Source organism: Gorilla gorilla, chromosome Y (assembly GCF_029281585.2).
Source record: "Gorilla gorilla gorilla isolate KB3781 chromosome Y, NHGRI_mGorGor1-v2.1_pri, whole genome shotgun sequence".
Taxonomy (NCBI): Eukaryota; Metazoa; Chordata; class Mammalia; order Primates; family Hominidae; genus Gorilla; species Gorilla gorilla.
Window position 1 is genome coordinate 8,013,037 of NC_073248.2, and position 26,601 is coordinate 8,039,637.

At 52.6% G+C, this 26,601-nt stretch overlaps 1 protein-coding gene across 2 annotated transcripts in view; it reads left to right on the forward strand.

Annotated features, from left to right (window-relative positions):
• LOC129530148 (granulocyte-macrophage colony-stimulating factor receptor subunit alpha) overlaps nucleotides 1–22,080 on the forward strand; it is a 47,177-nt gene extending 25,097 nt beyond the window's left edge. Inside the window, exons 8-13 of one of the 2 annotated variants that reach the window (XM_055377213.2) lie at nucleotides 3,344–3,477; nucleotides 5,396–5,425; nucleotides 8,484–8,619; nucleotides 11,779–11,875; nucleotides 14,620–14,684; nucleotides 19,962–22,080. In XM_055377213.2, coding sequence (XP_055233188.1) covers nucleotides 3,344–3,477; nucleotides 5,396–5,425; nucleotides 8,484–8,619; nucleotides 11,779–11,875; nucleotides 14,620–14,684; nucleotides 19,962–20,149 — 650 coding nt within the window. In that variant the 3' untranslated portion in view covers nucleotides 20,150–22,080. Of the gene's footprint in view, nucleotides 1–3,343; nucleotides 3,478–5,395; nucleotides 5,426–8,483; nucleotides 8,620–11,778; nucleotides 11,876–14,619; nucleotides 14,702–19,961 lie in introns of both variants that reach the window. The other variant, XM_063703412.1, reaches the window with a different exon arrangement.
• Nucleotides 22,081–26,601: the final 4,521 nt, after the last annotated feature.

Consider the following 26,601-nt stretch of genomic DNA (forward strand, 5'->3'; position numbering starts at 1 on the left):
TCTTCCCTTTTCTTCCCTTCCTTTCTTCCTTCCTTCCTTCCCTCCCTCCTTTCCTTCCTTCCTTCCTCCTTCCCTCCCTTCTTCCTTCCCTCCCTCCCTCCCTCTCTCCTCCCTCCCTCTCTCCTCCCTCCCTCTCTCCTCCCTCCCTCTCTCCTCCCTCCCTTCTTCATTCCTTCTTCCTCTCCTTCCTTCTCCTTCACTCATTTCCTCCTTCCTTCCTCTTTTTCTTCATTTCTTCCTCACCAGCACCTCTTCGTGTCCCAGTGCCCTGCTCCTGGCTGGCCTTTTGGAGCCAGTCCCGTATGCCCACATGCTCTCCTCTTCCCAAGCCCACCACATCCCACCCATGGACTCCTTCATCCCGTTGGACATTCCCAGCCTCTTCAGGCTTAGGACTCTCACAGAAGTGTGACTCCTGCCCACCAAGCCCATCCCCACCTCCCACCCTGGAACCCCTGCCCCAGTGGGTATCTCTCCTGTACATGGTAGTTGCCCCACCTCCACTTGGACCCAGTGTAGACAGAAGGAGACCCTGCACCACCTCCACCTGGACCCAGTGTAGACAAAGAGGTGTCCCTACTCCACGTCCACCTGGACCCAGTGTAGACAGAAGGAGACCCTGTACCACCTCCACCTGGACCCAGTGTAGACAAAGAGGTGTCCCTACTCCACATTTACCTGGACACAGTGTAGACAGGAGGAGACTGCACCACCTCCACTTGGACCCAGTGTAGACAGAAGGAGACCCTGCACCACCTCCACCTGGACCCAGTGTAGACAAAGAGGTGTCCCTACTCCACATTTACCTGGACACAGTGTAGACAGGAGGAGACCCCGCCCCACCTCTACCTGGACCCAGTGTGAAGGCAACCAGCCCTTCCACACATGTGGGTATTTCTCGTCAGGTGGGACGAGAGACTGAGAAAAGAAATAAGACACAGAGACAAAGTATAGAGAAAGAACAGTGAGCCCAGGGGACCGGCGCTCAGCATACGGAGGACCCGCACCGGTCTCTGAGTTCTCTCAGTATTGATTGCTTACTATTTTCACTATCTCGGCAAGGGGAATGTGGCAGGAGGACAGGGTGATAGTGGGGAGAAGGTCAGCAGGATGACATATGAGCAAAGGAATCTCTGTCACAAATAAGTTCAAGGGAAGCTACTATGCCTGGATGCGCACGCAGGCCAGATTTATGCTTCTCTCCACCCAAACGTCAGTGTAGCAAAGAGTCACCGAGCAGTATTGCCACCAGCATATCTCGCCTCCAGCCACAGGGCGGTTTTCTCCTGTCTCAGAATAGAACGAATGTACGATCGGGTTTTACACGGAGACATTCCATTCCCAGGGGCAGGCAGGAGACGGAGGGCTTCCTCTTATCTCAACCACGAGAGGACTTCCTCTTCGGCACAGACCCTTTACGGGTGTCGGGCTGGGGGATGGTCAGGTCTTTCCCTTCCCACGAGGCCATATCTCAGGCTGTCTCAGTGGGGGAACCCTCAGACAATACCCAGGTTTCTCGGGCAGAGGTGCCTGCGGCTTTCCGCAGTGCATGGTGTCCCTGGTTAATAGAGAGTGGAGAATGGCGATAACTTTTACCAAGCATGCTGCCTGCAAACCTATTGTTAACGAGACACAGCACATGTTTCTGTGAGGACAGTGTTGGGGCTACAGTTACAGCTTAACAGCGTCTCAAGGCAAAACAGTGGTTCAAAATACGGATCAAAATGGAGTTTCTTACCTTCCTTTCTACATAGACACAGTAACAGTCTGATCTTTCTTTTTGTTTGTTTGTTTGTTTGTTTTTCTGAGATGGAGTCTCACTCTGTCGCCCACCCAGGCTGGAGTGCAGTGGTGCGACCTCGGCTCACTGCAACCTCCACCTCGCGGGTTCAAGTGATTCTCCTGCCTCAGCCTCCCGAGTAGCTGGGATGACAGGTGCCCGCCACCACGCCCGGCTAATTTTTTTGGATTTTTAGTAGAGACGGGGTTTCACCGTGTTAGCCAGGATGGTCTCGATCTCCTGACCTCGTCATCCGCCCGCCTCGGCCTCCCAAAGTGCTGGGATTACAGGTGTGAGCCACCGTGCCCGGCCCCCTGATCTCTCTTTCTTTTCCCTACACAGAGTAGACAAAGAGGTGTCCCTACTCCACGTTTACCTGGACCCAGTGTAGACAGGAGGAGACCCTGCCCCACCTCCACCTGGACCCAGTGTAGACAGGAGGAGACCCTGCCCCACCTCCACCTGGACCCAGTGTAGACAAAGAGGTGTCTCTACTCCATATCTACCTGGACCCAGTATAGACGGGAGGAGACCCTGCCCCATCTCCACCTGGACCCAGTGTAGACAAAGAGGTGTCTCTACTCCATATCTACCTGGACCCGGTGTAGACAAAGAGGTGTCCCTAGTCCACATCCACCTGGACCGAGTGTTGACAGGAGGAGACCCTGCCCCACCTCCACCTGGACCCAGTGTAGACAGGAGAAGACCCTGCACCACCTCCACCTGGACCCAGCGTAGACAAAGAGGTGTCTCTACTCCATATCTACCTGGACCCAGTGTAGACGGGAGGAGACCCTGCCCCACCTCCACCTGGACCCAGCGTAGACAAAGAGGTGTCTCTACACCATATCTACCTGGACCCAGTGTAGACGGGAGGAGACCCTGCCCCATCTCCACCTGGACCCAGTGTAGACAGGAGGAGACCCTGCCCCATCTCCACCTGGACCCAGTGTAGACAGGAGGAGACCCTGCCCCATCTCCACCTGGACCCAGTGTAGACAGAAGGAGACCCTGCACCATCTCCACCTGGACCCAGTGTAGTCAAAGAGGTGTCCCTACTCCACCTCCACCTGGACCCAGTGTAGACAGGAGGAGACCCTGCCCCACCTCCACCTGGACCCAGTGTAGACAGGAGGAGACTCTGCACCACCTCCACCTGGACCCAGTGTAGACAGGAGGAGACCCTGCCCCACCTCCACCTGGACCCAGCGTAGACAAAGAGGTGTCTCTACTCCATATCTACCTGGACCCAGTGTAGGCGGGAGGAGACCCTGCCCCATCTCCACCTGGACCCAGTGTAGACAGAAGGAGACCCTGCCGCATCTCCACCTGGACCCAGTGTAGACAGAAGGAGACCCTGCACCATCTCCACCTGGACCCAGTGTAGTCAAAGAGGTGTCCCTACTCCACCTCCACCTTGACCCAGTGTAGACAGGAGGAGACTCTGCACCACCTCCACCTGGACCCAGTGTAGACAGGAGGAGACCCTGCCCCACCTCCACCTGGAGTCAGTGTAGACAGGACCTCTCAGGTTCAGAGGTGTGTCCTGCGCCCTCGTTACAGAACGATTCAACCCTCCCAGCAATGTCACCGTACGTTGCAACAGGACGCACTGCCTCGTACGGTGGAAACAGCCCAGGACCTATCAGAAGCTGTCGTACCTGGACTTTCAGTACCAGCTGGACATCCACAGAAAGGTCGGTGAGAGCTCCCCGGGGCTGGGCACCAGGAGGGAGGCGTACGGGACACGCCCGCACAGGAGCCTGGGAATCCCGGGGAATCGGCCTGGGGGAAGGATGGGTGGGTGGTGAGCGGTGACTCTGGGGTGAACGCACTTCGGGTAGCGGAGGAAGAGGTGAACGGTCTGTGGCCTGTGAAGCCACCTTGAAGGAGGTTGCAGGGAAGGTGGACAAGGATGATCCTGCAACCGTGGAACCAGGAACTGGACCGGGAGGTGTGGGGGACGATGCCACAAGCAAGGAGAGCCTCTGCTCCACCTCCAGCTGGACGCAGTGTAGACAGAAGGAGACCCTGCCCCATGTCTACCTGGACCCAGTGTAGACAGGAGGAGACCCTGCCCCACCTCCACGGAGACCCAGTGTAGACAGGAGGAGACCCTGCCCCACCTCCACGGAGACCCAGTGTAGACAGGAGGAGACCCTGCCCCACCTCCACGGAGACCCAGTGTAGACAGGAGGAGCGCTTGTCCCACAACTACCTGGACCCAGTGTAGACAGGAAGAGAGACTGCCTCATGTCCACCTCGATCCAGTGTAGACAAGAGGAGATCTTGTCCCACAACCTCCTGGGCCCAGTGTAGACAGGAGGAGACCCTGCCCCACCTCCACGTAGACCCATTGTAGACAGGAGGAGCTCTTGTCCGACAACCACCTGGACCCAGTGTAGACAAGAAGGAGAGCCTGCCCCACCTCCACGTAGACCCAGTGTAGACAGGAGGAGCTCTTGTCCCACAACCACCTGGACCCAGTGTAGACAGGAGGAGCTCTTGTCCCACAACCACCTGGACCCAGTGTAGACAGGAGGAGCTCTTGTCCCACAACTACCTGGACCCAGTGTAGACAGGAGGAGCTCTTGTCCCACAACCACCTGGACCCAGTGTAGACAAGAAGGAGACCCTGCCCCACCTCCATGGAGACCCAGTGTAGACAAGAAGGAGAGCCTGCCCCACCTCCACGTAGACCCAGTGTAGACAGGAGGAGCTCTTGTCCCACGACCACCTGGACCCAGTGTAGACAAGAAGGAGACCCTGCCCCACCTCCATGGAGACCCAGTGTAGACAAGAAGGAGAGCCTGCCCCACCTCCATGGAGACCCAGTGTAGACAGGAGGAGCGCTTGTCCCACAACTACCTGGACCCAGTGTAGACAGGAAGAGAGACTGCCTCATGTCCACCTCAATCCAGTGTAGACAAGAGGAGATCTTGTCCCACAACCTCCTGGGCCCAGTGTAGACAGGAGGAGACCCTGCCCCACCTCCACGTAGACCCTGTGTAGACAGGAGGAGCTCTTGTCCCACAACCACCTGGACCCAGTGTAGACAAGAAGGAGAGCCTGCCCCACCTCCATGGAGACCCAGTGTAGACAAGAAGGAGAGCCTGCCCCACCTCCATGGAGACCCAGTGTAGACAGGAGGAGCTCTTGTCCCACAACTACCTGGACCCAGTGTAGACAGGAGGAGCTCTTGTCCCACAACCACCTGGACCCAGTGTAGACAGGAAGAAACCCTGCCCCACGTCCACCTCGATCCAGTGTAGACAAGAGGAGATCTTGTCCCACAACCACCTGGACCCAGTGTAGACAGGAAGGAGAGCCTGCCCCATGTCTACCTGGACGACAGGAGAATACCCTGCCCCAAGGCCAGTGGGACCTTTCTGGATGGGTTACAGGAAGATATCTGGCCAGGAAGACTTCTGTGTTTGCAGCTCCTCATCCTACCTGTCTTGTAGATTCGGGGTTTGTGGAGGGAGACCTGCCTGCCACTCCACAGGGACTCTTTCCTGTTCGGTGCCCACACCAGGGGAGACACTGTGTGAACCATCTACAGTGTTTTAGAAATGGAAACAGTGAGCCTTGTGTTGTGTTTTGTTTTATTTCTAGAATACCCAGCCTGGCACGGAAAACCTACTGGTAAGTGAAACCACGGACCCTACTGACAACCCTCAGCGTAACCCTACGGTCCCCTACTCACCACACCTAGTGTAACCCTACGGTCCCCTACTCACGACCCCTACAGTCCCCTACTGACGACCTCCAGCATAACCCTACAGTCCCCTACTCACCACACCTAGTGTAAGGAGGAGGAGACCCTGCCCCACCTCCACAGAGACCCAGTATAGACAGGAGGAGCTCTTGTCCCACAACCACCTGGACCCCGTGTAGACAGGAAGAGACCCTGCCCCACGTCCACCTAGTTTAACCCTACAATCCCCTACCTACCACACCTAGTGTAACCCTACAGTCCCCTACTCACGACCCCTACAGTCCCCTACCGACGACCTCCAGTGTAACCCTACAGTCCCCTACTCACCACACCTAGTGTAACTCTACAGTCCCCTACTCACGACCCCCGGAGTAATCCTACAGTCTCCTACTCACGACGCCTACAGTTCCCTATTCATGACCCCTAGTGTAACCATACAGTCCCCTACCCGTGAGCCCTGGCATAACCCTACAATCCCCTACTCACCACACCTAGCATAACCCTACAGTCCCCTACCCATGACCCCTGGAGTAACCCTATAGTGCCCTAGTCACTACACCTAGTGTAACCATACAATTCCCTATCCATGACCTGTGGCGGAACCCTACAGTCCCCTACTCACGACCCCTACAGTCCCCTACCCATGACCCCTGGGGGAACCCTACAGTCCCCTACTCACAACCCCTACAGTCTCCTACCCATGACCCCTGGCGGAACCCTACAGTCCCCTACTCACAACCCCTACAGTCTCCTACCCATGACCCCTGGCGGAACCCTACAGTCCCCTACTCACAACCCCTAGTGTAACCCTACAGTCTCCTACCCATGACCCCTGGCGGAACCCTACAGTCCCCTACTCACGACCCCTACAGTCCCCTACCCATGACCTCTGGCGGAACCCTACAGTCCCCTACTCACGACCCCTACAGTCTCCTACCCATGACCCCTGGAGTAACCCTACAGTCCCCTATTCAGGAGCCATAGTGTGACCCTACAATCCCCTACTCACAACCCCCGGTGGAACCCTACAGTCCCCTACCCATGACCTCTGGTGGAACCCTACAGTCCCCTACTCACGACCCCTAGTGTAACCCCACATGACCCCCGGTGTAACCCTATAGTCCCCTACCCACGACCCATGTCTGCCTAGACCCAGTGTGATCAGGAGGAGACCCCGCCCCACCTCCCCCTAGACCCAGTGTAGACAAGAAGGAGAGCCTGCCCCATGTCTACCTGGATCCAGTGTAGACAGGAGAATATTCTGCCCGACATACAGTTGAACCACTCACAACCCTAGCGTCACCCTACAGTCTCCACGAACCCAGTATAACCCTACAGTCTTGGTTTATGGGACTCTTGGTGCCAGTGTGGCCCAGGGGTGGACACGGTGGATCCTGAACCGGAGGACGCAGATCTCACACGGGTGAGGCCCCTCATAGTTCTCACTGGGCAGGGTCTGCTCTCGGCCTCAACCTTCATGTCCCAATGGTTGGAATATTTATGCTCAGCCTGTTCTACTGATTTTCCCGTTTTATTCCTCTTTCCTCTACGTGGGTTAAGAATATATTCCAGTGACTGCCTAAGGAGATTATGTCCCCCTCTAAAATGCTTTTAGAGTGAGTACTGTTGCTGGGTATTTACCAAGTCTCGCGGCCACTCTGACCCTCGGTATCCTCCTCTGTCCGATGAGTATGCTAGACTTCGGGATCTTAATATCCCTTGCTAAACTATCCATCTGAAGGTCTGTTAATATCAGTTGTTGATCCTGAATCATTTATTTATGTATGTATTTGTTTTTGAGACGGAGTCTCGCTCTGTCCCCCAGGCTGCAGTGCAGTGGTGCGATCTCGGCTCACTGCAAGCTCCACCTCCCAGCGATTCTCCTGCCTCAGCCTCACTGCAGAGATTCTACAGCCTCAGCCTGTAGCTGGGACTACAGGCACCCACCCCTACACCTGGCCAACAAGTTCTGTTTCAGAAAATAAAATTTTAGCCAGGCACGGTGGCTCACGCCTGTCATCCCAGCACCTTGGGAGGCTGAGGCGGGCAGATAACTTGAGGTCAGCAGTTCAAGACCAGCCTGGCCAACATGGAGAAACCCCATCTCTACTAAAAATACAAAACTTACCCATGCATGGTGGTGGGCGCCTGTAATCCTAGCTACGTGGGAGGCTGAGACAGGAGAATAGCATGAACCCGGGAGGCAGAGGTTGCGGTGAGCCCAGATCATGCCACTGCACTCCAGCGTGGGCGACAGAGCGAGTGTGTCTCAAATAAAATAAAATAAAAAAGGCCGGGCACCGTGGCTCATGCCTGTAATCCCAGCACTTTGGGAGGCCGAGGCAGGCGGATCACAAGGTCAGGAGATCGAGACCATCCTGGCTAACATGGTGAAACCCCGTCTCTACTAAAAATACAACAAAAATTAGCCGGGCGTGGTGGTGGCGGGCACCTGTAGTCCCAGCTGCTGGGGAGGCTGAGGCAGGAGAATGGTGTGAACCCTGGAGGTGGAGGTTGTAGTGAGCCAAGATCGTGCCACTGCACTCCCGCCTGGGCTACAGAGGGAGACTCCGTCTCAAAAAATAAATAAATAAAATAAAATAAAATAAAAAAGTTTAAAGCCTACATCACCCAAATTTTCCCAACTTGTCTCCCATCCAAATACTAACGAGGCTTGACTCTGCTTAGCTTCAAAGACCCGATCAGACCAAGTGCATTCAGAGTGGTAGAAACAAAAGAAAAGGAGAAAAAAATTTAAAAGACAAAAGAACGAAAAAAGGCAACCTTTTCCCCCACACGGAAGACGCCTATCTCTAACCTTCTTTTTTCCTCCAAAGATTACTGTTTCTGGTGATTTGGAAAATAGATACAACTTTCCAACCTATCTCTAACTTTCTTTTTTCCTCCAAAGATTACTGTTTCTGGTGATTTGGAAAATAGATACAACTTTCCAACCTATCTCTAACCTTCTTTTTTCCTCCAAAGATTACTGTTTCTGGTGATTTGGAAAATAGATACAACTTTCCAAGCTCTGAGCCCAGAGCGAAACATAGTGTGAAGATCAGAGCTGCAGACGTCCGCATCTTGAATTGGAGTTCCTGGAGTGAAGCCATTGAATTTGGTAAGCGTTGGACAGAGGTAAGGGATGTTTGTGCCTTCTGCGGCCACCTTGGAGCAGGCACAGAGGTCAGGTGCTCTGTCCTGGGCGCTGAGATTGAGTTGAGCACGTCGCTGGGAGTAGTGTCAGGCTCTGAGCTTATCGCTGTGGCTCAAAAGAAGGAGGCGGTCTCCTACTCGGTCACGCAACATTGCTTTGCTGATGTTTTTTCAGGACGGATGAGTTGGCTCCCTTAATAACCAGAGAAGGGCCAGGTGCAGCGGTTCACGCCTGTAATCCCAGCAATTTGGGAGGCCGAGGAGGGAGGATCACCGGAGGTCAGGAGTTCGAGACCGGCCTGGCCAACATGGTGAAACCCCATCTCTACTAAAAATACAGAAACTCGGCCGGGTGCGGTGGCTCACACCTCTAATCCCAGCATTTTGGGAGGCCGAGGCAGGTAGATCACAAGGTCAGGAGTTTGAGGCCAGCCTGGCCAACATGGTGAAACCCCGTCTCTACTAAAAATACAAAATTAGCCCAGCATGGTGGCAGGTGCCTGTAATCCCAGCTACTCAGGAGGCTGAGGCAGGAGAATCACTTGAACCCGGGAGGCGGAGGTTGCACTGAGCTGGGATCACGCCACTGCACTCCAGCCTGGGTGACAGAGTGAGACTCCATCTCAAAAAAAAAAAGTACTAGCGAGGCATGGTGGCACATGCCTGTAATCCCAGCTACTCGGGAGGCTGAGGGCAGGAGAATGACTTGAACCCGGGAGGCGGAGGTTGCAGTGAGCTGGGATTACACCACTGCACTCCAGCCTGGGCGACAGAGCAAGACTCTGTCTCAAAAAAAAAAAAAAAATACAAAAACCAGCCAGGTGTGGTGGCAGATGCCTGTAATCCCAGCTACTCGGGAGGCTGAGGGTAGGAGAATCACTTGAACCCGGGAGGCGGAGGTTGCAGTAAGCTGGGATCACACCACTGCACTCCAGCCTGGGCGACAGAGTAAGACTCTGTCTCAAAAAAAAAAACAAAAAGAAAAAGTAGAAGGACGTGGTCTCGTACTCATACGGGGTCATGCAACATTGCTTTCTGGTGTTTTTTTCAGGGTGGATGAGCTAGAATCCCTTAATAGCCAGAGGAGGACCCCACTGGTAGTCCTCCTAAAGCCCCACCTCCCTCTGCTCCACTGGGAAACAATCAGTCAGTCTTTGTCCAGTCAAACCATCACCATTCCGGCTCCCTGGCCAAGGGGAAGCTCTCTCCCTCTTTTTTTCCTTTTTTTTTTTTTGAGACGGCGTTTCGCTCTTGTCGCCCAGGCTGGAGTTGGCACGATCTCGGCTCACCGCAAGCTCCACCTCCCGGGTTCACGCCATTCTCCTGCCTCAGCCTCCCAAGTAGCTGGGACTACAGGTGCCCGCCACCACGCCTGGCTAATTTTTTGTATTTTTTTTTTTTTTAGTAGAGACGGGGTTTCACCGTTTTTTAGCCAGGATGGTGTCGATCTCCTGACCTCGTGATCCGCCCACCTCGGCCTCCCAAAGTGCTGGGATTACAGGTGTGAGCCACTGCGCCCGGCCCTCCCTCTTTTTTTTTTTTTTTTTTGAGATGGCGTTTCACTCTTGTTGCCCAGGCTGGAGTGCAGTGGCACCATCTCGGCTCACCGCGATCTCCGCCTCCCAGGTTCAAGTGATTCTCCTGCCTCAGTCTCCCGAGTAGCTGGGATGACAGGCACCTGCCACCACACCCGGCTAATTTTGTATTTTTAGTAGAGACGGGGTTTCACCATGTTGGTCAGGCTCTTCTTGAACTCCTGACCTCAGGTCATCTGCCCACCTCGCCCTCCCAAAGTGCTCTGATGACAGGCGTGAGCCACCGTGCCCGTCCGGGGAAGCTCTCTTCAAAGCCAGGTCTGGGCCGCCCAGGAGACAGGTCTATGCTTTTCTCTGAAGACGATTTTGAGGGCTCTAAATTGAAAAGGGGAAGGGGCAGGATATTGAGAAGTATGCGGTTTTCACCTCAACAAAGGGTACAGAAGAAAAAATGTGAGCTGCAGTGCACTGGCGGACCTCTACCTCCCAGATCACACAGACAAAATGGGGTACAGGGATGATCAGAGGTGCATTCGTGTCTGGTGGGCCGGGGTGACTGCACCTGTAAGAAATGTTTTCTTGTTTATTTATTTTTTGTTTTTTGAGACGGACTCTCGCTCTGTCACCCAGGCTGGAGTGCAGTGGCGTGATCTCAGCTCACTGCAACCTCCGCCTCCCGGGTTCAAGCGATTCTCCTGCCTCAGCCTCCCGAGTAGCTGGGATTACAGACATGCCTCACGCTTGGCCAATTTTTGTACTTTTATTTTTATTTATTTATTTATTTTGAGATGGAGTTTCGCTGTGTCACCCAGGCTGGAGTGCAATGGCACGATCTCGGCTCACTGCAACCTCCGCCTCCCGGGTTCAAGCTATTCTCCTGCCTCAGCCTCCTGAGTAGCTGGGACTACAGGCACCCACCACCATGCCCAGCTAATTTTTTTGTATTTTTAGTAGAGACGGGGTTTCACCCTGTTAGTGAGGCTTGTCTCGAACTCCTGACCTCAGGTGATCCTCCCGCCTCGGCCCCCCAAAGTGCTGGGATGACAGGTGTGAGCCACCGTGCCTGGCCCAATTTTTGTATTTTTGGTAGAGATGGGGTTTCACCATGTTGGTCAGGCTGGTCTCGAACTCCCAACCTCAGGTGATCCTCCCGCCTCGGCCTCCCAAAGTGCTGGGATGACAGGTGTGAGCCACCGTGCCTGGCCCAATTTTTGTATTTTTGGTAGAGACGGGGTTTCACCATGTTGGTCAGGCTGGTCTCGAACTCCCAACCTCAGGTGATCCTCCCGCCTCGGCCTCCCAAAGTGCTGGGATGACAGGCGTGAGCCACCGCATCCGGCCCATGGTGGCGAAGTTTTAACAGCTCACCAGAAATTTCCTTGTGGGCAAAACATAGGGCAGGCAGGTTGCCTTTCAACTCAGAGCCATCTTACTTAAGAACCAAAAAGAGGGAGGCAGCTTTGCTGGGCCCAGTTCTCAGCTTGACTGTTCCCTTTGGCTAAATGCATTTGGACACCCGAAGAGATTTAATTTCCTTTCACACCTCCATCAACGATTCACCGCGGACGCAAACCTGAGTGTCTCTCTAGGTTCTGACGACGGGAACCTCGGCTCTGTGTACATTTACGTGCTCCTGATCGTGGGAACCCTTGTCTGTGGCATCGTCCTCGGCTTCCTCTTTAAAAGGTAACCTGTGAAACATCTGGGCCTCCCCCAGGAAAACAGGCCAGGCCGGGAGGAAAGTGCTTTGTCCAGTCTCTGTCTCTGAGAAAGAGAAACACAGCCTTGGCCGGGCGCGTTGGCTCACGCCTGTCATCCCAGCACTTTGGGAGGCCGAGGCGGGAGGATCACCTGAGGTCGGGAGTTCGAGACCAGCCTGACCAACGTGGAGAAACCCCGTCTCTATTAAAAATACAAAATTAGCCGAGTTTGGTGGTGGGTGCCTGTCATCCCAGCTACTCGGGAGGCTGAGGCAGGAGAATCGCTTGAACCCAGGAGGCGGAGGCTGCGGTGAGCAGAGATCACGCCATTGCACTCCAGCCTGGGCAACAAGAGTGAAACTCCATCTCAAAGTAAGTAAGTAAGTAAATAAATAAATTTTACTTTAAAAACAGACCCCGGCCGGGCACGGTGGCTCATGCCTGTCATCCCAGCACTTTGGGAGGCCAAGGTAGGCAGATCACCTGAGGTCAGGAGTTCAAGTCCAGCCTGGCCAACACGGTGAAACCCCATCTCTACTAAAAAATATAAAAAGTTAGCCGGGCGTGGTGGTGGGCGCCTGTCATCCCAGCTACTCGGGAGGCTGAGGCAGGAGAATCGCTTGAACCCGGGAGGCGGAGGTTGAGGTGAGCCGAGATCACGCCGTTGCACTCCAGCCTGGGCAACAAGAGTGAAACTCCATCTCAAAAAATAACAATAATAATAATAAATAAAAAGAGAGAAACACAGTCTGCAGGTACAAAGATTGCGGTATCTTCCTGTCTCCTGTGGCTTTACCTCTAAGGGATGATCCTTTCTGCCTTTCCCAGACCCTGGAGGCTCCCTACGTCCCTGGGCTTGTGGCCGCGTCACTGCCGTCTCTCCCTCCGTCTCCACGTGACCTCCTCCTCTGTGTCTGTGTCTCCTCTTCTGTCTCTTAGAAGGGCGTCCCAGCACTTTGGAAAGCTGAGGCGGGTGGATCACGAGGTCAGGAGATCGAGACTATCCTGGCTAACACAGCGAAACCCCGTCTCTACTAAAAAATTAGCTGGGCATGGTGGAGGGCGCCTGTAGTCCCAGCTACTCGGGAGGCTGAGGCAGGAGAATGGTATGAACCTGGGAGGCGGAGCTTGCAGTGAGCGGAGATCATGCCACTGCACTCCAGCCTGGGCGACAGAGCGAGACTCCGGCTCAAAAACAAACAAACAAAAAGAATCACCAAATGATGAAAATCTTAAGGAACTACGCTAGGCATGGTGGCTCATGCCTGTCATCCCAGCACTTTGGGAGGCCGAGGCAGGTGGATCACCTGAGGTCAGGAGTTTGAGACCAGCCTGACCAATATGGGGAAACCCCGTCTCTACTAAAAATACGAAATTAGCCGAGTGTGGTGGCAGGCACCTGTAATCCCAGCTACTCATGAGGCTGAAGTAGGAGAATGGCTTGAACTCAGGAGGCGGAACTTGCAGTGAGCTGAGATTGCACCACTGCACTCCAGCCTGGGTGACAGGGCGAGACTCCATCTCAAAACAAACAAAAGAACGGAGAAAATGGGAGATCCTACAGGAATACACAGTGAAGCTCACAAGGAATCTTTTAGAATCTTCCCTCAGCCCCTCAGGCACAGGGATGGGAATGGAACAGGCAGTCAGCTGTGGGCAGCTTCAGGGAGTCTGAGGTCACTGATGTTGAAGGGCTGAGCTCCAGAGGGGAAACGCCTGCCTTGATCCCACCAGCCTTGAAGAGCGTGGTTTCTGGGTTGGAGGTGGGGTTTTGTTTGTTTGTTTGTTTGTTTTTTTTGTATTTTTTTGAGACAGACTTTTGCTCTTGTTGCCCAGGCTGGAGTGCAGTGGTGTCATCTCAGCTCACTGCAACCTCGGCCTCCCGGGTTCAAGCAATTCTCCTGCCTCAGCCTCCTGAATAGCTGGGATTACAGGTGCCCGCCACCATGATACTCAGCTAATTTTTGTATTTTTAGTAGAGACGGGGTTTCTCCATGTTGGCCAGGCTGGTCTCGAACTCTTGACCTCAGGTGATCCGCCCGCCTCGGCCTCCCAAAGTGCTGAGATTATAGGTGTGAGCCACCACACCCAGCCTAGTTACTTAAGATTTTCGTCATTTGGTGATTCTTTCTTTTTCTTTTTTTCTTTTTTTTTTTGAGATGGAGTCTCACTCTGTCACCGAGGCTGGAGTGCAGTGGTGCAATCTCGGCTCACTGCAACCTCCACCTCCCAGGTTCAAGCAATTCTCCTGCCTCAGCCTCCTGAGTAGCTGGGATTACAGGCAAGCACCACGATACTCAGCTAATTTTTGTATTTTTAGTAGAGATGGGGTTTCTCCATGTTGGCCAGGCTGGTCTCGAACTCTTGACCTCAAGTGATCCGCCCGCCTCGGCCTCCCAAAGTGCCGGGATTACAGGTGTGAGCCACCACGCCCAGCCTTTTTGTATTTTTAGTAGAGACGGGGTTTCACCACGTTGGCCAGGCTGGTCTCGAACTCTTGACCTCAAGTGATCCACCTGCCTCGGCCTCCCAAAGTGCTGAGATTATAGGTGTGAGCCACTGCACTCGGCCTACTTCCTTAAGATTTTTGTCACTTGGTGATTCTTAGTGAAGTTCTGCATAGTTAAGCGCAGCCACCCCGCACGCAGCATCCCTGGGCACAGGGCGTTGATGGAAGGAACTCTGGTGACCTGGGATTCGTTCTCTTCACACTTTTTCTCTGTGTCTCAGGTTCCTTAGGATACAGCGACTGTTCCCGCCAGTTCCACAGATCAAAGACAAACTGAATGATAACGGTGAGGTGGAAGACGAGGTAGGTAGGGGTGGGCGGAGCAGTGACCTGGGATGGAAGGTGGGGAGTGGGGAGCGTGGGACACGGCCTCTGAGTGTCGACCGTCTTGCTTCTCCACCAGCTGGGACCGCGGCGTCACCACCGGTGTGGCTGGAATCTGTATCCCACTCCTGGGCCTTCTCCCGGGTCGGGGTCTTCTCCAGGGTTGGGGTCAGAGTCATCTCTGTGAGCTCCATCAGGAGAAACTGAGGCAGGGTTGTGGTCAAAAAAAGGAGGAGAAGACGGTAGAGGGGGCCGGGCACGGTGGCTCACGCCTGTCATCCCAGCACTTTGGGAGGTTGAGGCATGTGGATCATCTGAGGTCAGAGGTTCAAGACCAGCCTGGCCAACGTGGTGAAACCCCATCTCTGCTAAAAATACAAAAAATTAGCCGGGCGTGGTGGTGTACGCCTGAAATCCCAGTGACTCGGGAGGCTGGGGCAGGAGAACGGCTTGAACCCAGGGGGCGGAGGTTGCAGTGAGCCGAGATCACACCACTGCACTCCAGCCTGGGTGACAGAGTGAGACTCCATCTCAAAAGAAAAAAGAAGGTAGAGAGGAGAGGCAGAAATAGAGACAAGAGACAGAGGCAGAGAAAGATGGAGGGAGAGAGATGGAGGAGAGAGAGAGGAATGTAGAAGAGAATGAGAAGGAGACACAAAAGAGAGGGAAACAGGCAGACAGACAGAAACAAAGGCAGACACACAGACAGAGAAACAGAGGGAGGGAGAAAAGGGAGAAGGAAAGAGAGAGAGACACACACAGAGAGCAAGACAGACCTACAAAGAGAAAAAGACAATCAGAGAGACAGAGATGGAGAAACAGAGACAGATAAACAACAAACATAAAGACCCAGGCGGGGGCCGGGCGCGGTGACTCACACCTGTCATCCCAGCACTTTGGGAGGCCAAGGCGGGCGGATCACTTGAGGTCGGGAGTTCGAGACCAGCCTGACCAACCTGAAGAAACCTCGTCTCTACTAAAATTACAAAAATTAGCCAGGTGTGGTGGCGCACACCTGTAATCCCACCTACTCAGGAGGCTGAGGCAGGAGAATCGCTTGAACCCAGGAGGCGGAGGCTGCAGTGAGCCGAGATCGCACCATCGCACTCCAGCCTGGGCAACAAGAGCAAAACTCTCTATCAAAAACAAAACAAAACAAAAAAATCATCCCCAGCAGGGAGAGGAGAGAGACAGAGAGGAACAGAGGCACAGAGAGGGGAGAGAGACAAAGACAGAGACACACAGAGAAAGACACAGACAGAAAAAGAGAGAGAGAGGGAGAAGGAGACATAGAGACAGGGACAAAGAGAAAAGGACAGACAGAGAGAGAAACAGAGAGACATAGGTGGACACGGAGAGGGGAGAGAGAGAGACAGACAGACAGAAACAGACAGAGACCAAGGGATGAGAGTGGAAGAGAGAGACAGATGGAGGAAAAAGACAGAGAGGGAGGCAGAGAAAAGACACACAGAGACACCGAGAGAGACAGGGAAGACAGAGGAGTCGGACTTAGTCTCAGCGAGAGCCCAGAGAGGGTGAACAAGGGCGAGGAACCATGTGACCTGCACCCTGAGACCCCACTGGCGCTCCTGTCCCACCCACCTCTCTCCGGCTCAGGGACTGCGTCTTATGTTGCCGTAGGCTGGCAGGCTGGAAAGTCAGGCCAGGGCTGATGCTCATCCCAGAGGCAGAACTGTCCTGCATTCTCAGAGTGGGAGATGAAATTTTTAAAAAGGAAATAAAACTCTTGTCTGGGGAACCTCAGCTTTTATCCTTCAGACCTTTGACTGATTAGGTGAGGCCCACTCTTCTCCTTTACACCTTCGGCTGATTAAATGAGGCCCACCCTTCCCCCTTTAGACCTTCGACTGATTAGATGAGGCCCACACTTCCCCTTTAGACCTTTGACTGATTAGATGAGGCACACTCATCCCTCTTTAGACTTTTGACTGATTACATGAGGCCCACCCTTCCCCTATATACTTTCAACTGATTAGTTGAGGCCCACCCTTCCCCCTTTAGAGCTTTGACTGATTAGACGAGGCCCACCCTTCCCCCTTTAGACCTTGGACGGATTCGATGAGACCCACCCTTCCCCCTTTAGAGCTTTGACTGATTAGATGAGGCCCGCCCTTCCCCCTTTAAACTTTTGACTGATTAGATGAGGCCCACCCTTCCCTATATACCTTTGACTGATTAGATGAGGCCCACTCTTCCCCCTTTAGACCTTCGACTAATTAGATTAGGCCCACCCTTCCCCTATATACCTTCAACTGATTAGATGAGGCCCACCCTTCCCCTTTAGACCTTCGACTGATTAGATGAGGCACACTCTTCCCCCTTTAGACTTTTGACTGATTAGCTGAGGCCCACCCTCCCCTTTATACCTTCAACTGATTAGATGAGGCCCACCCTTCCCCTTTTAGACTTTTGACTGATTAGATGAGACCCACCCTTCCCCCTTTAGACCTTCGACTGATTAGATGAGGCCCACCCTTCCCCCCTTAGACCTTTGACTGATTAGACCAGGCCCGCCCTTCCCCTATATACCTTCAACTGATTAGATGAGGCCCACCCTTCCCCCTTTAGACTTTTGACTGATGAGGGTCCACCCTTCCCCCTTTAGACCTTTGACTGATTACATGAGGCCAGCCCTTCCCCCTTTAGACTTTTGACTGATCAGATGAGGCCCACACTTCCCCCTTTAGATCTTGGGTGGATTCGATGAGACCCACCCTTCCCCTTTGGACCTTCAACTGATTAGATGAAGCCCACCCTTCCCCTTTAGACCTTCAGCTTATTAATTAGATAAGGCCCACCCTTACCCTTTAGACTTTCAACTGATTAAATGAGGCCCACTCTCCCCGTTTAGACCTTTGACTGATTAGATGAAGCCCACCATTCTCCTTTATACCTTCGACTGATTAGATGAAGCCCACGCTTCTCCTTTGGACCTTCAACTGATTAGAGGAGGCCCACCCTTCCCCCTTCTGCCCTTCGACTGATTAGATGAGGCCCACCCTCCCCTTTATACCTTCGACTGATTAGATGAGGCCCATCCTTCCCCCTTTAGACCTTTGACTGATTAGATGAAGCCCACCTTTCCCTTTTTAGACCTTTGACTGATTAGATGAGGCCTACCCTTCTCCCTTTAGACCTTTGACTAATTAGATGAGACCCACCCTTCCCATTTAGACCTTCAACTCATTAGGTGAAGCCCACCCTTCCCCCTTCCCCTTTAGACCTTCAGCTTATTAATTAGACAAGGCCCACCCCCTTTAGACCTTCAACTGATTAGATGAGGCCCACCCCTCTTCAGACCTTCAACTGATTAGATGAGGCCCACCCCCTTTAGACCTTTGACTGATTAGATAAGGCCCACCCACATTCTCCAGTCCAATCTCTTTTCCTGGAAATCAGCTGATTGTGGACTTGATATCTACAAAGCCCCTTCGTAGCAGCCGCTGAGTCATGGTTTCATTCAATAACTGGGGACTGTAGCCTAGTCACGGGGACACGTCATTGGTGCCGGGTATCAGAGACGAAGGCCAAGAGATGAAAGAGAAACAGAGACTGAACCCAAAAGAGGCAGACACACAGGAAGATGGAGATAGAGACCCAGAGACGGGGGTGGAAGAAGGTGAGAGGGGGAGGAAAGAGAGACAGAGAGGGAGACAGAGAAAAGAGGCAGAGAGTCCAAGAGAGAGGCTGAACAGCAAGACCCCAGAGAGGGTGACTAAGGGTGAGAGACTTGCGTGACCCACATCCCAAGACCCCGTGGGTGGCCCTCTCCCACCCACCTCTCTCCAGCTCAGGGGCTGTGTCTTCCTCCCGTGGGGAACTCCAGTTCCAGCCCAGGTTTGCCCCGAGCGCCCTCTTCCCTGCCACATAGGTAACATCCTCCTGGTTGCCACTTGCACACCCCCATCCTAGACCTGGCCATCTGTCATGCCGTTACCTTCCACCCCCATGCCAGCCTCCTCCCCGGCCCCCGCTTTCCACTGACCCCCAGGGGTCCTCCACATCGAGGTGCCAGGATGACAGCTTCAGGCTTCAACCTTCCCTTCTCTGAGCTCCATCAGCTCCAGGGGCTTAGCACCTGCTGTACCCTGCCCAGGTTTCATGCTCACAAGCTCTTCCAAAGACCACCCTGTTCATCGTCAACTATGAGGTCCCATGGGTGGATATGTCTCAGATCTTTACCCCAGGAAAAACCCCTGGCCAGGTGCAGTGGCTCATGCCTGTCATCCCAGCACTTTGGGAGGCCGAGGCGAGTGGATCACCTCGAAGTCAGGAGTTTGAGACCAGCCTGGCCAACATGGTAAAACCCCATCTCCACTGAAAATACAAAATTTAACTGGTGGTGGCTAAAGGGGGAAGGGTGGGCCTCATCTAATCAGTTGAAGGTATATAGGGAAGGGTGGGCCCCATCTAATCACTCGAAGGTCTAAAGGGGGAAGGGTGGGCCTCGTCTAATCAGTTGAATGTATATAGGGGAAGAGTGGGCCTCATCTAATCAGTCAAAAGTCTAAAGGGGAAGGGTGGGCCTCGTCTAATCAGTTGAAGGTATATAGGGGAAGAGTGGGCCTCATCTAATCAGTCGAAGGTATATAGGGGGAAGGGTGGGCCTCATCTAATCAGCCGAAGGTCTAAAGGGGGAAGGGTGGGCCTCGTCTAATCAGTTGAACGTATATAGGGGATGAGTGGGCCTCATCTAATCAGTCAAAAGTCTAAAGGGGGAAGGGTGGGCCTCGTCTAATCAGTTGAAGGTATATAGGGAAGGGTGGGCCTCATCTAATCAGTCGAAGGTCTAAAGGGGGAAGGGTGGGCCTCATCTAATCAGTCAAAAGTCTAAAGGGGGAAGGGTGGGCCTCGTCTAATCAGTTGAAGGTATATAGGGGGAAGGGTGGGCCTCATCTAATCAGTCAAAAGTCTAAAGGGGGAAGGGTGGGCCTCGTCTAATCAGTTGAAGGTACATAGGGGAAGGGTGGGCCTCATCTAATCAGTCAAATTTGTGGTGGCGGTCACCTGTAATCCCAGCTACTCAGGAGGCTGAGGCAGGAGAATCGCTTGAACCCGGGAGGCCGAGGTTGCAGTGAGCTGAGATGACACCACTGCACTCCAGCCTGGGCAATAGAATGAGACTCCGTCTCGAGGGAGAAAAAGAAAATAAACACAGCCCACTGAGTCCCAGGCTGAGCTCGTGAAGATCTGACAGCCTGACCCTCCTTTTTCTCAGATCATCTGGGAGGAATTCACCCCAGAGGAAGGGAAAGGCTACCGCGAAGAGGTCTTGACCGTGAAGGAAATTACCTGAGACCCAGAGGCTGTAGGAATGGCATGGACATCTCCGCCTCCGTGACACTGGGGAACTGTTTTCTTGATGATGCTGTGAACCTTTATATCATTTTCTATGTTTTTATTTAAAAACATGACATTTGGGGCCAGGCGCGGTGGCTCACGCCTGTAATCCCAGCACTTTGGGAGGCCAAGGCAGGCAGATGACCTGAGGTCAGGAGTTTAAGACCAGCCTGCCCAACATGGTGAAACCCCATCTGGACTAAAAATGCAAAAATTTACCCAGGCACGGCAGCGGACGCCCATCATCCCAGCTACTTGGGAGGCTGAGGCAGGAGAATTGCTTGAACCCGTGAGGTGGAGGTTGTAGTGAGCCGAGATCGCGCCATTGCACACCAACCTGGGTGACAGAGCAAGATTGCATCTCAAAACAAACAATAATAATAAATAATAAAAACCTGATATTTGGCTGGGCGCCGTGGCTCATGCCTGTAATCCTAACACTTTGGAGGATTGCTGGAGACAGGAGTTTAAGACCAGTCTGGGCAACACAGCAAGACCCTGTCTCTACAAAAAAGGCAAAAATTAGCTGGGCGTGGTGGCTTCTGCCTGTAGTGCCAGCTATCTGGGAGGCTGAGGTGGGAGGATCACTTGAGTTCAAGCTGACAGTAAGCTATGATTGCACCGCTGCACTCCAGCCTGGGTAACAAACTAAGACCCCATCTCTCTGTCTCAAAAAAAGTGATATTTCGCAAAGATGCTTAGACTCCAAGAAGCTTTTGCATCTCCTTCCAACCCAACCACTGAGGTACTGTGTAGCCTCCTCCTTGAATAACTGACCTGGTGAGCTGAGATTGCGCCATTGCAATCCAGCCTGGGCAACAAGAGCAAAACTCCATCTCATTTAAAAAAAAAAAAAAAATTGATGGCCGGGCGTGGTGGCTCACACCTGTAATCCCAGCAGTTTGGGAGGCCGAGGCGGGTGGATCACGAGGTCAGGAGATCGAGGGCATCCTGGCTAACATAGTGAAACCCCATCTCTACTAAAAATACAAAAAATTAGCCGGACGTGGTAGCGGGCGCCTGTAGTCCCAGCTACTCGGGAGGCTGAGGCAGGAGAATGGCATGAACCCGGGAGGAGGAGGTTGCAGTGAGCTGAGATCACAACGCCGCACTCCAGCCTGGATGACATAGCGAGACTCCATCTCAAAAAAAAAAAATTATTATTGTACAGTGCCAGGCCTCCCTGGGTTAAAAATCCAGTTTTTAGTAGGTCCGGTTCCTTCTGGAGGACAAAGTGATGATATAGTTTGGTTGTTTGTCCCTTGCAAATCTCAGTTTGAAATTTGGTTCTCCGGGTCGGAGGTGGGACCTGGCAGGAGGTGTTTGAATCAAGGGGTGTGGACTCCTTATAAATGGCTTGGTGCCTTTCTTGTAGTAATGAGTGAGTTCTTTCTCTATTTGTTCCTGAAAGAGCTGGTTATGAAAAAGAGGCTGGTGCCCGGGCGCGGTGGCTCACACCTGTAATCCTAGCACTTTGGGAGGCTGAGGCGGGTGGATTGCCTGAGCTCATGAGTTCGAGACCAGCCTGGGCAACATGGTGAAACCCCGTTTCTACTAAAATACAAAAAATTAGCCGGGTGTGGTGGCAGGTGCACCTGTAGTCCCAGCTACTCAGGAGGCTGAGGCAGCAGAATTGCTTGAACCCGGGAGGCGGAGGTTGCAGTGAGCCAAGATCATGCCATTGCACTCCAGCCTGGGCAACGGAGTTAGATTCTGTCTCCAAAAAAAAAAAAAAAAAAAAGGTAAAAAGAAAAAGAGGCTGGTACCTCCTTCCCTGCCTCTTGCCACCTCTCCCACCATGTAACACCAGCTCCCCTTCCTCTCCCACCAGGAGTGGAAGTTGTTGAGGTTCTCAGCAGCAGATGCTGAAGGCACAATTCCTGTACAGTCTGTGGAATCATCAGCCAAATAAACCTTTTTTTTTTTTTTAAGATGCAGTCTTGCTTTGTCGCCAGGCTGGAGTGCAGTGGCACAATCTCTGCTCACTGCAACCTCCATCTCCCCAGTTCAAGCAATTCCCCTGCCTCAGCCTCCCAAGTGGCTGGGAATACAGGCACCCGCCACCATTCCCGGCTACTTTTTTTTGTTTTGTTTTGTATTTTAGTAGAGACAGGGTTTCACCCTTTGGGTCAGGCTGGTCTCGAACTCCTGACCTCGTGATCCGCCCCCCGTTGGCCTCTCCACGTGCTGGGATGACAGGCGTGAGCCACTGCATCCAGCCAAATAAACCTCTCTTTAAAATACACCACCCAGCCTGGGGAATTCTTTTGTAGCAACACAAAACAGACTAAGACAAGACGGAAATTCATTTCCCTCCATTTCCCACATCTAGAAAAGGCTGACTTTCTTCATTGGTGGTTGCTGTCACTCAGGCCTGCTGTTGCCTCCTCATATCTCACTGGACTGTGACTCTCCTGCCTCTCTCTTATAAGGACAATTATTATTATTATTATTATTATTATTATTATTTGAGATGGAGTCTCGCTCTGTCACTCAGGCTGGAGTGCAGTGGCACGATCTCAGCTCACTACAACCTCCACCTCCCGGGTTCAGGCAATTCTCATGCCTCAGCCTCTCGAGTAGCTGGGATGACAGGCACCTGCCACCACACCTGGCTAATTTTTGTATTTTTAGTAGAGATGGGGTTTCACCATGTTGACCAGACCACAGGTGATCCACCTGCCTCAACCTCTCAAAGTGCTGGGATTACAGGTGTGAACCACCGCACCTGTTCCTTATAAGGACAATTGTAATTACATGTCAGGCCCATGTGGACACTCCAGAATCATCTCTCCATGGCAACATCCCTGGAATAAAAGTCCTCCTTCCATAGAGAGCATTCTGTAACATGTCGACAGGATGCTTATCCAGGTAAGAACATGCTGGGGGCCATTATTCTGTCTCCCACGTGGAATTAGGATGTGGACATCTTTGGGGCCATTATTCTGTCTCCCACATGGAATTAGGACGTGGACTTCTTTGGGACCATTATTCTGTCTCCCACACGGAATTAGGACGTGGACTTCTTTGGGACCATTATTCTGTCTCCCACACGGAATTAGGACGTGGACATCTTTGGGACCATTATTCTGTCTCCCACACGGAATTAGGACGTGGACATCTTTGGGACCATTATTCTGTCTCCCACACGGAATTAGGACGTGGACTTCTTTGGGACCATTATTCTGTCTCCCACACGGAATTAGGACGTGGACATCTTTGGGACCATTATTCTGTCTCCCACACGGAATTAGGACGTGGACATCTTTGGGACCATTATTCTGTCTCCCACGTGGAATTAGGACGTGGACATCTTTGGGGCCATTATTCTGTCTCCCACGTGGAATTAGGACGTGGACATTTTTGGGACCATTATTCTGTCTGCCACATGGGATTAGGACATGGCCATATTTACGGGACATTATTTTGCCTCCCACGATCAGTGAGTAATTCAATCGCCACAGATACTAAAACATCAACTGAGATGGTGGCTGACAGGTGGTCTAGCGCCTATAGGTGACTTCAGGACTTGGAGCCGAGAGAGAGCCGAGCTTGGGATGGATCTGACGGTGAGGTGGCAGCTGTTTCCTCCCTCATGGACGTTCCACGTCCCTCCTGCAAACCCCACCCAGCCCCTTGCTTCCGAGTTTCAGGGGAGATTTGACGATGGAGCAGAGGCAGCCTTCCGGAACCTTCTACCCCTGACCTTTTGATTCACAAGTCAAAGCTCGGGGAAGAGATGGGGCCAGCAGGCTCTTGGCGGGGAGAAGCATCTAAAACACAGCAAGGAAGAAAAAGTGTGGAATCCCCTGGGCCCGCAAGAAGTGAGAGGAGGAGACCCCCACAGGGCGCCCCAGGAAGCAGGTCCACCTCCCCAAGGGAGCACCACATTCCTGGGTAGAAACCTGTGGGTTTCAGAGGCCTCAGGCCCCATTTAGCTCAGAAGCAGAGGCCTCCGGTGTCAAAGAGACAGCAGAGGCCGGGCGTGGTGGCCATGCCTATAATCCCAGCGCTTTGCCAGGCCAAGGCAGGCGGATCACTTGAGGTCAGGAGTTCAAAACCAGCCTGGCCAACGTGGTGAAACTCGTCTCTACTACAAATACAAAAATAAAAATAAAAATAAAAAAAGCTGGGCGTGGTGGTGCACGCCTGTAATCCCAGCTACTCAGGAGGCTGAGGCAGGAGAATCACTTGAACCTGGGAGGCAGAGGTTGCAGTGAGCCAAGATCACGCCATTGCACTCCAATCTCGGTGACAGAGAGGAGCTGTGGCCAGGCACAGTGGCTCATGCCTGGAATCCCAGCACTTTGGGAGGCCGAGGCAGGCGGATCACCTGAGGTCAGGAGTTCAAGACCAGCCTGGCTAACATGGTGAAACTCCGTCTCCGCTAAAGATACAAAATCTTAGCCGGGTGTGGCGGGCACCTGTAATTGCAGGTGCTGTACTCAGGAAGCTGAGGCAGGAGAATCACTTGAACCTGGGAGGCAGAGGTTGCAGTGAGCCCAGATCATGCGATTGCACTCCGGCCTGGGTGACAGGGCGAGATTCTGTCTCAAAATAAATGAATAAATAAAATAAAATAAAATAAAATAAAATAAAATAAAATAAAATAAAATAAAATAAAACAAAATAAAAATAAAAAACAGCCAGCAGAGATAGGGCCTAGGATGACTGAGGCCCCTGAAGGCTGTGGCGATCAGCCCCTCCCCTGTGTTCTTTGGCACCTAAGGACCCTCTCCGAGGAATGGGTGGGCAGAGGCTGTCAATATTGGCTGAGAGGGAGCTTTTGCAGAACCGCACTGCACCTGCCCAACCGTACTGCACCTGCCCAACCCCACTGCACCTGCCCAACCACTCTGTGCCTGCCCAACCGCACTGCGCCTGCCCAATTGCACTGCACCTGCCCAATCCCACTGCACCTGCCCAACCCCACTGTGCCTGCCCAACCCCCCTGCGCCTGCCCAACCACACTGCACCTGCCCAATCCCACTGCACCTGCCCAACTGCACTGCGCCTGCCCAACCCCAAATCATCTGCCCAACCATACTGCACCTGCCCAACCGCACTGCACCTGCCCAACCCCACTGCGCCTGCCCAACCCTACTGCGCCTGTCCAACCCCACTGCACCTGCCCAATCCCACTGCACCTGCCCAACCCCACTGTGCCTGCCCAACCCTACTGCGCCTGCCCAACCATACTGCACCTGCCCAATCCCACTGCACCTGCCCAACCCCACTTCACCTGCCCAACCCCACTGCACCTGCCTAACTGCACTGCGCCTGCCCAACCCCACTGCACCTGCCCAACCGCACTGCACCTGCCCAACCCCTCTGCGCCTGCCCAACCTCACTGTGCCTGCCCAATCGCACTGCACCTGCCCAACCCCACTGCACCTGCCCAACCGCACTGCACCTGCCCAACCTCACTGCACCTGCCCAACCGCACTGCGCCAAAGGAAGAGCAATGCAGACATTCAATCCTTTGCACGCCTAAACTGGAGAAGACTGTTTATAAGATGCATGCAGGTGGGAGTCACACTGTGGGGGGGAGGGTCGTCGGTCACCTGTGTGAGATCAGGGTTGTGCAGGTGGAGAAAAGAGAGGGAGGGGAGAAAGATTCTATGATGAGGCCAGGTGTGGTGAAAATGGGTCTGAAAAGAAATTTTAAAAATAGATGATATATATAGAAGACAGATAGATGATTGATAGATGACAGATGAAAAATATATATGATAGATGAATAGATGTATAGGTAACAGATGATAGCTAGATAGATGATTGACTGATAGATATTTGATAGATAGATGATAGATGAATTTTATTTTATTTTATTTTGTTTTAAGAGACAGAGTCTCATTCTGTCACCCAGGCTGGAGTGCAGTGGCGCGATCTCAGCTCACTACAACCTCCGCCTCCCAGGTTCAAGTGATTCTCCTGCCTCAGCCTCTTGAGTAGCTGAGATTACAGGTGTGCACCACCACCCCCAGCCAATTTTTTATATTTTTGGTAGAGACAGGATTTCACCATGTTGGCCAGGCTGGTCTCGAACTCCTGACCTCAAGTGATCTGCCCGCCTCAGCCTCCCAAAATGCTGGGATTACAGGCGTGAGCCACCTTGCCCAGCCATAATGGATGAATTTTAGATAGATGATAGACATAGATAGATAGATAGAAAATAGATAAAATACACAGATAATAGATAGATAGATACATAGATAGATAGATAGATAAATAGATAGATAGATTAGATAGATAGATAGATTAGATAGATAGATGAATGGATAAATAGATGGATAGATAGGTGGATGAATGGATAGATGACAGATAGATAGATAGATAGATAGACTCTAGATGGATAATAGATAGATGATGGATAGATCAATGATAGATGGATGATAATAAATGATAGATGATAGATAAATAGATGATTGATAGAAAATAGATAGATGATAGATAGATGGATAGACAGATATATAGATAGATACATAGATACATAGATAGACCAATAGATAGACAGA